This window comes from Aquarana catesbeiana, linkage group LG05 (assembly GCF_042186555.1).
Source record: "Aquarana catesbeiana isolate 2022-GZ linkage group LG05, ASM4218655v1, whole genome shotgun sequence".
NCBI lineage: Eukaryota > Metazoa > Chordata > Amphibia > Anura > Ranidae > Aquarana > Aquarana catesbeiana.
In genome coordinates this window covers 152654979-152668123 of record NC_133328.1, presented here as the reverse complement: position 1 = coordinate 152668123, position 13145 = coordinate 152654979, and the positions used below count along the sequence as shown (strand labels likewise).

General features: G+C 44.2%; 1 protein-coding gene across 1 annotated transcript in view; it reads right to left on the bottom strand.

Moving 5' to 3' along the window:
* RBMS3 (RNA binding motif single stranded interacting protein 3) overlaps positions 1 to 13145 on the bottom strand; it is a 1276696-nt gene that overhangs the window by 885612 nt on the left and 377939 nt on the right. The window contains exon 3 of the mRNA XM_073630281.1: positions 10529 to 10587. Coding sequence (XP_073486382.1) covers positions 10529 to 10587 — 59 coding nt within the window. The remainder of the gene's footprint in view (positions 1 to 10528; positions 10588 to 13145) is intronic.

Genomic DNA, 13145 nt, shown 5'->3' with positions numbered 1-13145 from the left:
AAAAAAAAGAGAGAAGAAAACATACGGTTCCACTGAATATCCCCATTAATCTCATTCACAGTCCCGTTAGTCCAGGAGGAGGCTGTATTCATAACACATTTTTCCCATAAGAGAAAGAATCATACCTGACTCCTGTCGGCTCTTCAGACCAAGGCTGAGTTTACCAGTATCAGTTAAAGAGGGGTGAAGCGCTCTGCTGTGTCACACATCATCCGTTCCCAGGGGAGTCATTCATCAGCTGATCTTCCCTGTGCCGGCTTCCATACACCGAGACCGCTGCAGTATACAGGATGAATGCTCCCTTCACAGTTGGTCATCCGCTTTAGCTGGGGGGGTGAACTAGTGGGTGTGCAGAGGGCCCCAGGGACCGAGCCAGAGCTGCGCCTCAGCCGGGTATGGATGTGGGGTACATGAAACGCCGTGACGGCGATCACCCCAACAGCTGGCCATCCCGTCCTGTATGCTAACCCTTGTGCACTTGCTCTTTTTGTGCTGGCCGCTGCCTGGCGCCCTCCCTCGTCGCCTCGGGTAGGAGATTTAAGCGGCTGGCCCCGGGCTCTCACCTCGTGCCTTCGGAAAAGCCACCATCATTCCAAACTCCGACCTCCACCTTCCACCGCCCCACTACCAGGCCCCTCCCCCTCTCAAAGCACGTCACATCACATTCTCCCGCTGAGATGCCCCTTCTTTTTTCTTAACCTTAGATAAGGACAAGTGTGTTGCAGTGTGTTTTTTGGTGCATGTTGGTGCATTTTTGATGCGTTTTGGTGCATTTTTGATGTAGTCCAGTGCTTTTTCCCCTCACTTTTTTCTTAACCTTAAATAAGGACAAGTGTGCTGCAGTGCATTTTTTGGTGCATGTAGGTGCGTTTTTGATGCTTTCCAGTGCATTTTTAATGCATTTTTGGTGCGTTTTTGATACAGTCCAGTGCTTTTTTTCCCCCCTCTTTTTTCTTAACCTTAAATAAGGACAAGTGTGTTGCAGTGCTTTTTGGTGCATTTAGGTGTGTTCCAGTGCGTTCCAGTGCATTTTTGATGTGTTTTACAGCTTTCCAGTACAGTCCAGTGCAGAAAAAATGCAGCATGTTCTACTTTTTTTTTCTGGAACGCACTGGAACTGCAGGCACTGGTGTGAACTATGCCATTGAAAACTATATAACTGACTTTCCATGCATTTTTGATGCATAAAATATGTACTGTACTGCATTAGTGTGAACTGGCCCTTAAGCAATTTGGCATATTTAAAGGCATTTATCCTTGTTTCATTTTTGGGGTTGTCCAATTGGTGACATTGATATATGTCCCTTAGGGTGGGACCTGGGCCCCCATACCCATTTTAAGGTCAATAACTAGAAGATTAGCCAGCCAAGTGGGGACTAGTAAAATTACCAAGTCAGTTCCCTTAGACTGCAATGGTATTTGTTGTATAACTTTTGCACATGTTAGGCTCTTTAGTTGCCCCCCTGGACTGGGGGGTGTTTTGTCCCATTTGTAATTTTGGTGCATGCTGGATGATGTGCTTAATCTTGGACAGGGGGGTGGCTTATTTTGTGCTAGCTGCATTTGGGTTGTTCTGGGCATGCTCAGGGACTTTGTTTTTTTCCTGTGCCTTTTGCTGTGTGAAATGCATTTGGGTTGGTCTGGGCATGCTCAGGGGCTTTGTTTTTTGTTTTGTTTTTTGGTGCTTTTTGTGTGTGAACAGCACTTGGATGTTTCTGAGCATGCTCAGAGTGTGTTTTTGGGTTAATAATTTAAGGACATCCTTAACAGGTGTACCCACTTTGAAGTTCTCTCTACATTGGGTGAACTTGCATTTTGTGTGTTTCATGGACTGTGCATGTGTTTGCAATTGCCTCATTAGCACACAAACCTATGTTATATAAAGCTTGCAGATAGCATTCGTTACATTGCCCTGAAAAGAGCCAAGATTGTGTGTGTGGGAGGCAGCAAGAGAGTACGTTTGGGTGTCCTTATTGAGTTTCTAACATGTATTTTCTCTTTGTATTTTGTTTGTTATGTTGTTGAAAAAAAGATTTTTTTGTGTTTTTATGCAATTTATTTGTTACTTTGGTTTGTTGTATTTTTTTGGGTGGTGGTTATTTTACCATGAAATCTTTTATGCTGGCAATGTTTGTTGTTTTTATGTTGTTCACTTTGATTTAACTGTCTGTGTTGCATTATTTTTAAAATTCTTTCTCAAGATGTGCCTAATATTGTTTTAATCCTTAATAGATGTCCATTTGTGGGTGCACTCCCTTTAACTACTGTTAATTTACACTGCAAAAGGGTCAAACCTCAAACATATTCTGTTAGTGTCTCAAATTAACATACATGTGACATGTGTGTATTTTGTTTTCCTTGCTTCTTTTCCAAGTCCTGTTTTTTTGGACAAATAAAATTGTTTCAAATTTTTTATGCTTTATGTGTGTTCTTTTCATGAAATGGATTTCCCAGCTGCAACTTAACTAGGCTGATTGGCATGTCTTAGACAAATCCCTTTTTTTTAATTTTTTTTTTTTTTTTTTTTTTTAGTTTTAAGTTACTTTCCTGGTGCCTTCATGGTAACACACGCAAAGATTGTGCGTATGCTGCCATGGATATTGACCAGGAAAGAAACATTTCAGTAGTATTCAATTTTCTTTCTGAGCAGTGGTTTTCAGCCTCAGTCCTCAAGTACCCCCCCCCCCCCCCCCCAACAGGACATGTTTAGGAAATTTATCTTATCTAAAATAGCTGTCCAAAATACAAAGCCATTGACTTTGATTTAAAGCACCTGTGCGAGATGAAGGAAAACCTGCAAACATGGCCTGTTGGGGGGGTACTTGAGGACAGGGTTGAGAAGCACTGATTTAGGGCACTGAACTTAAATCAAGCTCAAGACAAACCTATTCTGATTGTGGATATTTGAGGGAAATCAAGAAATTTATTTTATTTTTTTTTGGTTGGTTGGGCTTTGTGTTCCTTTTCTTAAAATTGGCTTCGCTTCCTGTCACATAGCCAAACAGGAAGTGAGAGTAAAACCCTAACAATATTTTTCCTTGGGGACAAACAGGTCAATCTAACTAGTGTCCCCATTGTGCAAATTGCACTCTAACACTTTGTTGTGTACACCCCAAATTATTAGGTATTTTGGGGTTTATTAAAGGCAAATCCTTTCTGCAATACAAGTGTAGTTGATGAAAATCAGAGGGGAAGCACTGGTGATTTTATCATCCAATCATGTAGAAGCAAAGATGCTGTTTTTTTTTTCCTTGCATGCCCCCCTTGGATCTCCAGCAACTGCACTTGTAGTGCAAAGTGGATTTACCTTTTAGTAAATAAACCCCAAGATACATAATAATTTGGGATGTCCATGGCAAAATGCTAGAGTGCAATTTCCTGAATGGGGAAACTATTTAGACTGACCTGTGTGTCCCCAAGGACATACATTGGTAGGTTTTAACCCTCACTTCATATTTGGCTATGTGACAGGAAGTGAATAATTTTGAATGAGAAATTGGCAAAATTTGGGAGTTGTCTTCACCCTATCAGGGGTGTAGACATCTGAAAAAACTCCTAATCCCTCTGCAGTCTATCCCCAAGTAAAAGTAAGAGAGGATTTTAATTAGTTTAACTTTGCAAAGACACATTCCTAATTGTGATACATGTTAATGGCCCATTTAGACCTTTAATAGAAAGTCATCAGTTGCCTTTAACTCTAAACTTTATTTTTGGCCAGTCCTAGAAATCTGCATCTGTTTTTCTATTAACCACTTGGTGTCTGTGCTATAGCCAAATGACAGCCACAACGTGGACCTGAATTTCTGTGAGGCAGTCATAGGACGGGCTCCCCGTGTGCTCCCTGCAGGGTGCGCAGCATGCACTGAGACCCAGGTGATCACAGATCAAAATAAGGGCCGATCCCGGACCCTTACCACGCGATTAGCTGTCAGCCAATGATATCTGATTACATGATGTAAACTAAAGCTCTAAAAGCTGATCACCGGCTTAGGTGCAAGGGACATTGATCCCGAAGAGACAATTCTGCCTCATCTGTGCCCACCAGTACCACCTGCCAGTGCCACCTATCAATGCCCACCAGTGGTCCCAAGCAGTGCTGCCTATCATTGTAACCAATCAGTGCCCATCAGTGACGCCTCATCAGCGTACATCAATGAAGGAGAAAAATTACCTGCAAAGTTTAAAATCAAAATATCCAAAAAATATACAAAATTATTTATAAAAATCTGTCTTTTCTTTTTTTTGAACAAAAGAAAAAAACCACAGAGGTGATCAAATGGGAAAATGTAAAAAAGTGGCCGAATAATGCCGCTAAAACGACGGTAAAGCGGTGCTAAAAATAGTGCCGCATTACCGCAGACACCCCCCACCGCCCCAGTGTGAAAGGGGCCTTACTGTCCTGCTAGCGCACCGCTCCAGTGTGAAAGCCCTCGGGCTTTCAGACTGGAGTGGATGGAGCCACTTCTTTAGGGCGTTTTTTAGCGCTATAGTCCCTACAAAACACCCCATTGTGAAAGGGGCTTTAGGCTGGGTTCACACTGCTGCGACATGACAGCCGTCCTACTTCGGATCCGACTTTGCCCTGCGACTAGAAGCCAACATATGTCCGACTTTCAATGAACGGGGATCCGACTTGGATCCCCGCCAATACCAGGCACTGTGTTTTGTATGAATCTTGAGGGGGAATTCCATGCCAAATTTTAAATAAAAAAACGGCATGGGTTCCCCCTCCAAGAGCATACCAGGCCCTTCGGTCTGGTATGGATTTCTAGGGGAACCCCCTACGCCAAAAAATGGCGTGGGGGTCCCGCCAAAATCCATACCAGACCCTTATTCGAGCACGCAGCCCGGCTGGTCAGGAAAGGGGGTGGGGACGAGTGAGTGCCCCCCTCCTGAACTTTACCAGGCCACATGCCCTCAACATGGGGGGGTGCTTTGGGGCGGGGGGCGCCTTGCGGCCCCCCCACCCCAAAGCACTTTGTCCCCATGTTGATGAGGACAAGGGCCTCTTCCCGACAACCCAGGCCCTTGGTTGTCGGGGTCTGCGGGTGGGGGCTTATCGGAATCTGGGAGCCCCCTTTGATAAGGGGGCCCCCAGATCCCTGCTCCCTACCATATGTGAATGAGTATGGGGTACATCGTGTCAATAAAAAAACACTAGACAGGTTTTTAAAAGTAATTTATTAGGCAGCTCTGGGGGTCTTCTTCTGACTTCAGGGGTCTTTTCCTTCTTCTCTGCGCTCTCCGGCCTCTTCTCCGCACTCTCTGGTTATTCTCCCGCTCTCTCCCGTATCTTCTGCTGGGCTCCTCCGCTATCTTCTGCTCTTTTGCCGGCTCTTTTGCTAGCAGTGGCCTGGTCTTCTCTGCCATCTTCTTCCCTCTTCTTTTCTTCCGATGTTGACACAACGCTCTCTCCCACTGTAATGCCGTGTGCGCAGCATGGGGTGGGGTCACCGGGTGATGTCACCCGGTGACCCCACCCCATATGACGTCACAGTCCCGGGGCATGCTGGGACTGTGCCGTCATAAGGGGCAGGGTCACCGGCCACACCCCATGCCTATATAAGTCATTGTGCACCGCTCACACAGCATTACAGCGGGAGAGAGCATCGTGTCAACATCAGAAGAAGAGAAGAGGGAACAAGACAACGTAGAAGACCGGGCCACCGCTAACAAAAGAGCGGCAAAAGAGCAGAAGATAGCGGAGGAGCCCGGCAGAAGAACAGGGAGAAGATGCCGGAGAGAGCGGAGAAGAACCAGACACTGGGAGAAGAGGCTGGAGAGACCCCTGAAGTCGGAAGAAGACCCCGGAGCTGCCTAATAAATTACTTTTAAAAACATGTCTAGTGTTTTTTTATTGACACTTTTTTCCTAGGTGAATGGGTAGGGGTACAATGTACCCAATACTCATGCACATAGGGTGGGGGCCAGGATCTGGGGGCCCCCTTATTAAAGGGGGCTCCCGGATTCCGATAAGCCCCCCACCCGCAGACCCCGACAACCAATGGCCAGGGCTGTCGGGAAGAGGCCCTTGTCCTCATCAACATGGGGACAAGGTGCTTTGGGGTGGGGGGCGCAAGGGCACCCCCCACCCCAAAGCACCCACCCAACCATGTTGATGGCATGCGGCCTGGTACGGTTCAGAAGGGGGCCGCTCGCTCGTCCCCACCCCCTTTCCTGACCAGCCGGCCTGCATGCTCGGATAAGGGTCTGGTATGGATTTTGGGGGGACCCCCACGATGTTTTTTCGGCATAGGGGGTTCCCTTTAAAATCCATACCAGACCTAAGGGCCTGGTATGCCCTTGGAGGGGGAACCCATGCCGGTTTTTCTCTCGCTGCTTTAATAGGAAGATGTGTTTTTTCTTATTGCAGCGAGCATGAGATGTACCTCGCCGAGAACCAGCACGATGGGATTACGCTGGAAACATTCTCTCGGGCAGGTACTGCTGTGCGTGCTCCAGTTCACACGCTCAATTAAGGATTTATCCGGCACACCAATTAAGATATGAACCGGCGCAGCGCATTCATCTAAGTAAATGACCCCCATTGTTTAAAGTCAAACTTGATTTGAGTAGCTGTATGTTCATATTGCTCGGGACAAGTCACAACTATATGAGAGTCTTTTGAGGAGACGGAATATGTGTTTATGTTTTTAATCACATCTTGTTATAATAAATATTTATATGTATAATACTCAGAAATATTGTTAATGTAGTGCTCTTGCTTCATGATTCTTAAGTCAAATTAAAAGTTCAACAGAGGGAACAAGACTGCTGAGATTGTTATCAGTACATTAAGGGTATATGGGTGACCATGAATGATTCAATCCAGTGGCAAAAACACAAAATTGAAATACTGAAGACAGTTTTTTTTATCAGTTTTCATTAAATAACTGATGGCACTCATGAGATGTACATATCTATATGTATTTTTTTTTTTTCATTATTGTTTTCATTCATCCAGTTTCAACTGTCCAGGTTTGTGATTACTTATATAGAAGACAAAGTCATACTTGCCTGCAATCAGTTTTTATTATATAGTATAGCTTTTGTGCTAATAGCAATTCATGATTAGGGATGAGCCGAACACCCCCCTGTTCGGTTCGCACCAGAACATGCGAACAGGAAAAAAGTTCGCTCGAACACGCGAACACCGTTAAAGTCTATGGGACACGAACATGAATAATCAAAAGTGCTAATTTTAAAGGCTTATATGCAAGTTATTGTCATAAAATGTGTTTGGGGACCCGGGTCCTGCCCCAGGGGACATGGATCAATGCAAAAAAAGTTTTAAAAACGGCCGTTTTTTCAGGAGCAGTGATTTTAATAATGCTTAAAGTCAAACAATAAAAGTGTAATATCCCTTTAAATTTCGTACCTGGGGGGTGTCTATAGTATGCCTGTAAAGGGGCGCATGTTTCCCGTGTTTAGAACAGTCTGACAGCAAAATGACATTTCGAAGGAAAAATTCTATTCAAAACTACCCGTGGCTATTGCATTGCCGACAATACACATAGAAGTTCATTGATAAAAACGGCATGGGAATTCAACACAGGGAAACCCCGAACCAAAATTAAAAAAAAAAAATGACGTGGGAGTCCCCCTAAATTCCATACCAGGCCCTTCAGGTCTGGTATGGATTTTAAGGGTAACCCCGCGCCAAAAAAAAAAAAAACGGCGTGGGGTCCCCCCAAAAATCCATACCAGACCCTTATCCGAGCACACAACCTGGCAGGCCGCAGGAAAAGAGGCGGGACGAGAGTGCGGCCCCCCCTCCTGAACCGTACCAGGCCACATGCCCTCAACATTGGGAGGGTGCTTTGGGGTAGCCCCCAAAACACCTTGTCCCCATGTTGATGAGGACAAGGGCCTCATCCACAACAACAAGGTGGATAAAGCACCTGGACCTGATGGCATCCACCCACGGATCCTAAAAGAATTGAGCTCTGTAATTTCAAAGCCATTGTATCTAATTTTTAGGGACTCATTAATGACGGGAATAGTACCGCTGGATTGGCGCAGGGCGAACGTGGTGCCTATATTTAAAAAGGGATCAAAGTCTTTACCAAGTAACTATAGACCTGTTAGTTTAACTTCTATAGTCGGGAAGATACTGGAGCGTTTAATAAAAGACCACATAGACGAGTTCTTGCTGGAAAAAAACATTTTAAGCAACAGACAGCATGGGTTCATGAAAGACAGAAGTTGTCAGACAAACCTGATTTCTTTTTATGAAGAGGTAAGTAAAACCTTGGACAGAGGGGTGGCTGTGGACGTGGTTTATTTGGATTTTGCAAAAGCGTTTGATACAGTTCCGCACACACGGCTCATGTGTAAGGTAAAGTCTACAGGCTTGGAAATATCAGTTTGTAAATGGATAGAAAACTGGCTAAAAGACAGAATTCAGAGAGTAGTGGTTAATGATTCTTACTCTGAATGGTCTAAGGTTATCAGTGGTGTACCCCAAGGTTCAGTGCTGGGACCCTTACTCTTTAATATCTTTATAAATGATATTGGATCTGGGATCAAAAGTAATATTTCTGTCTTTGCAGATGACACCAAGCTATGCAGTGGAATAACGTCCTTACAGGATGTCTCCAATTTACAAGCTGACCTCAATGCTCTGTCTAATTGGGCGACTATGTGGCAGATGAGGTTTAATGTTGAGAAATGTAAAGTTATGCACTTGGGGGCTAAGAATATGCATGCATCATACATGCTAGGGGGAGTACAACTGGGGGAATCTGTAGTGGAGAAGGATCTGGGGGTTTTGGTAGATCATAAGCTCAATAATAGCATGCAATGCCAAGCTGCGGTTTCCAAAGCGAGCAAAGTTCTTTCTTGTATTAAGAGAGGTATGGACTCCAGAGAGAGAGATATCATTTTGCCCCTGTTCAAATCATTAGTAAGACCTCATCTGGAATATGCAGTTCAGTTTTGGACACCAGTTCTCAAAAAGGATATCGGGGAACTGGAGAAAGTGCAGAGAAGGGCAACCAAACTGATAAGAGGCATGGGGGAGCTCAGCTATGAGGAAAGATTAGAGGAACTGAATTTGTTCACTCTTGAGAAGAGGAGAATAAGGGGGGATATGATCAACATGTTTAAATATATAAGGGGTCCATATAGTGAACTTGGTGTTGAGTTATTCACTTTACGGTCAACACAGAGGACAAGGGGGCACTCTTTACGACTGGAGGAAAAGAGATTTCATCTCCAAATACGGAAAGGTTTCTTCACAGTAAGAGCTGTGAAAATGTGGAATAGACTCCCTCCAGAGGTGGTTCTGGCCAGCTCAGTAGATTGCTTTAAGAAAGGCCTGGATACTTTCCTAAATATACATAATATAACTGGGTACTGACATTTATAGGTATAGTTGATCCAGGGAAAATCCGATTGCCTCTCTGGGATCAGGAAGGAATTTTTTCCCCTGCTGTAGCAAATTGGAGCATGCTCTGCTGGGGTTTTTTGCCTTCCTCTGGATCAACTGTGGGTATAGTATTGGGTATATTGGATTGTACTTTTTTTTTTTTTTTTTTTTTTTTTTTTTTTTATGGTTGGACTGGATGGACTTGTGTCTTTTTCCAACCTGACTAACTATGTAACTATGTAACCCTGGCCAGTGGTTGTGGGGGTCTGCGGGCGGGGGGCTTATCGGAATCTGGAAGCCCCCTTTAACAAGGGAACCCCCAGATCCCAGCCCCCCCCTGTGTGAAATGGTAAGGGGGTACTTACCCCTACCATTTCATTAAAAAACTGTCAAAAATGTTAAAAATGACAAGAGACATTTTTTGACAATTCCTTTATTTAAATGCTTCTTCTTTCTTCTATCTTCCTTCATCTTCTTCTGGTTCTTCTAGCTCTTCTGGTTCTTCCTCCGGCGTTCTCGTCCAGCATCTCCTCCGCGGCATCTTCTATCTTCTTCTCCTCGGGCCGCTCCGCACCCATGGCATGGGGGGAGGCTCCCGCTCTTCTCTTCATCTTCTTCTTCATCCTCTTCTCTTCTTCCTTCTTCTCTTCTTCTCTTCTTCATTTTCTTCTCCGGGCCGGACCCGGGTCCCCAAACACTTTTTATGACAATAACTTGCATATAAGCCTTTAAAATTAGCACTTTTGATTTCTCCCATAGACTTTTAAAGGGTGTTCTGCGGCATTCGAATTTGCCGCGAACACCCCAAATTGTTCGCTGTTCGGCGAACTTGCGAACAGCCAATGTTCGAGTTGAACATGAGTTCGACTCAAACTCGAAGCTCATCCCTATTCATGATGTTACATAATCCAAATGTTTTATATACAGCAAAGATTCAGTACTTGTACCAACAAAACATCGCAGCTTTGTCTGTAACCATGGTGTTTTTGTAAACTTTATTGGTGTGTGCCAAAAAATACATGTACCATACTAAGCCTGAAAATATAACATGCTGTGCTGTTTAGCATTTCTATAATCAGCATAAACTTAATCCAAAACAGATTGATATTCTATCAAATTATATGAGGAAAGCATATTCAAAGGAAATATTTTACATACCTTTGCATTGATTTGTGTTTTTGTCAAGGATTGCCTTAGTTGATACAATTTTCCCATAACTGAAAAGAAAAATTAATTATTGTTAACCAGAATTTTACAAATGCTTTTAAACATTCTATGTATTTCATGCAAAATACAACATGTAGTTGAATAGACACAACATATAGCTGAACATGTATTTTGTATATCTATATTTTTGAATATTTTTTTTGTATATTTTATATTTGTTTTAACAGTGCTGTCTCTTCAATGTTCACAGTTTTACATCTTTGCATGAATTAACCATTTTCTAAGAATCCCATTATTAATGAGATTCCGAACAACCGATTTATTGCCACACACTCTTTGTACCTCTGGTGTAATGATGGTCCTTTAGAAATGTCCCAGCATGCACTAGAAACTTCTGATTCATTGCAATTTTCAAGCGGAGCTCCACCCTAAAGTCGAACTTCTGCTCATTGGATTTCCCCCCCCCCAGGTGCCACAATTGGCAGCTTTCAGGGGGGAGGGGGTGCAGATACCTGTATAATACAGGTATCTGCACCCACTTCCGGGCACAGATAGCCACAGAATATCCGCAGATACGTTACTTCCCGCCCCCCCCCCCGTTGTGTTCTAGGGAAACACACAGTTCCCAGAACACAATGAGGACCAGTGAAGATGCGCGGCGTGACTCGTGCATGCGCAGTAGGGAACCGGGCAATGAAGCCGCAACGCTTCACTTCCTGTTTCCCTCACCGAGGATGGTGGTGGGGCAGCCGAGAGACGAGCAATTGGTCGTCTTTTGCTGTCGACATTGCGGGAACCCTGGACTGGTAAGTGTCCATTTATTAAAAGTCAGCAGCTGCAGCTTTTTAAATTTTTTTTTAAGGTGGAGCTCTGCTTTCAGTTAGCAGTGTGTATCTTATCTTTTTTTTTTAAGTTGAAGATGACTTCTCAAGGTGTAATGTGTAATAGCCATGATAAACAATTTAAATACAACATTTAAAAAATGTGTGTTTGGATCAAATTATACATTGCATTTCAGTTTTACAGGTTGTAATTTTAACCACTTGCTTACTTGACACTTATTTATTTATTTATTTCAGGTACTTATATAGTGCCATCAATTTACGCAGCGCTTTACATATACATTGTACATTCACATCAGTCCCTACCCTCAAGGAGCTTACAATCTAAGGTCCCTAACTCACATTCATACATACTAGGGACAATTTAGACAGGATCTAATTAACCTACCAGCATGTCTTTGGAGTGTGGGAGGAAACTGGAGTACCCGGAGGAAACCCACGCAGGCACAGGGAGAACATGCAAACTCCACGCAGGTAGTGTCGTGGTTGGGATGCGAACCAGTGACCCTTCTTACTGCTAGGCGAGAGTGCTACCACTGCACCACTGTGCCGCACTTATGCCCCCTTCCTCACCAGACCAGTTTCCAGCTTTCAGCGCTATCTCACACTTTGAATGCAAAGATGTAAAACAATTGTGCGATCATGCAACACTGCACCCAAATTACATATTTAATATTTTCACACAAATAGAGCTTTCTTTTGGTGGTATTTAATCGCCACTGCTTTCATTCTTGCTTAACAAACAACAAAAAGACCAAAAATTTTGAGAAAAAAAACAAAACAAAATGTTTTTCATGTTTTGATATAAAATTTTGCAAACAGGTAATTTTTCCCCTTCACTGATGGGCACTGATGAGGTGATACTGATGGGCACTGATGATGCAGCACTGATGGGCACTGATAGGCAGCACTGATGGGCACTGATAGGTGGCACAAAGAGGGGCTTCTGTTAACTTCCATGATCAGCTGTCATTGACGTAAATGGATGCCCTCCCAGCATTTGAGGTCCGCGCTGTAGCCATCTTTCAGCTATAGTGTGGTTGTCAAGTGGTTAATGTCAAACTTTCCTAATGTTGTATTATAGTCCCTCTATGATTTTTGTCATCTGTGTTGATGTACAAAATCCAAACCACTTGTGGCATGTCTCAACTATACCTGATGTTTCTGTTCCACCTTTAAACTAGTGACTCTGGGGGGGCGTGTCTGGACGCAAAGCAGGGAAGACGTGTTTGTGCTGAGCTCCACACAGACAGTGACAATCCACTACCATCCTTCCTCTGCCTCACCCCGGTTTACATCGAAAACATTAACATACCTCTCAGGACGTTGTGTTCTACAACCACAACTATTTCTTTGCCGCAGACTTTGCCCAGCTGTGTGCATCCCGGGTCAGCTCCTTGATCTCCGGGCTCGAGGCCTGCCACCATCTTGAGGCCTGCGGGTCTTCCTCCCCAGCATACTGAGACCTGAGGGCGAAGTGATCGCTGCATCCCAGCACACCAACAGCTCACCCCCAGAGGGCATCAGACAATTCTGCAGCAGGGGAGGATTGCCTGAAGCCGCCTGAGGTCTCCTAAGCTCCGACATCCTATGGCCTGACACCGTACCATGGCCTGCAGCCTATCGATCCAGCTCCTACCTCCTCCCATGGGCACAGTGAGTAGTAGATCATCTACCTCCCTCTCATATAGCTGATGCCCTTAGCAGTGACTACCCGCTGACACATCGTTCGAGCTTAGTGGGAAATACCTGGGGTTGAACGAAGC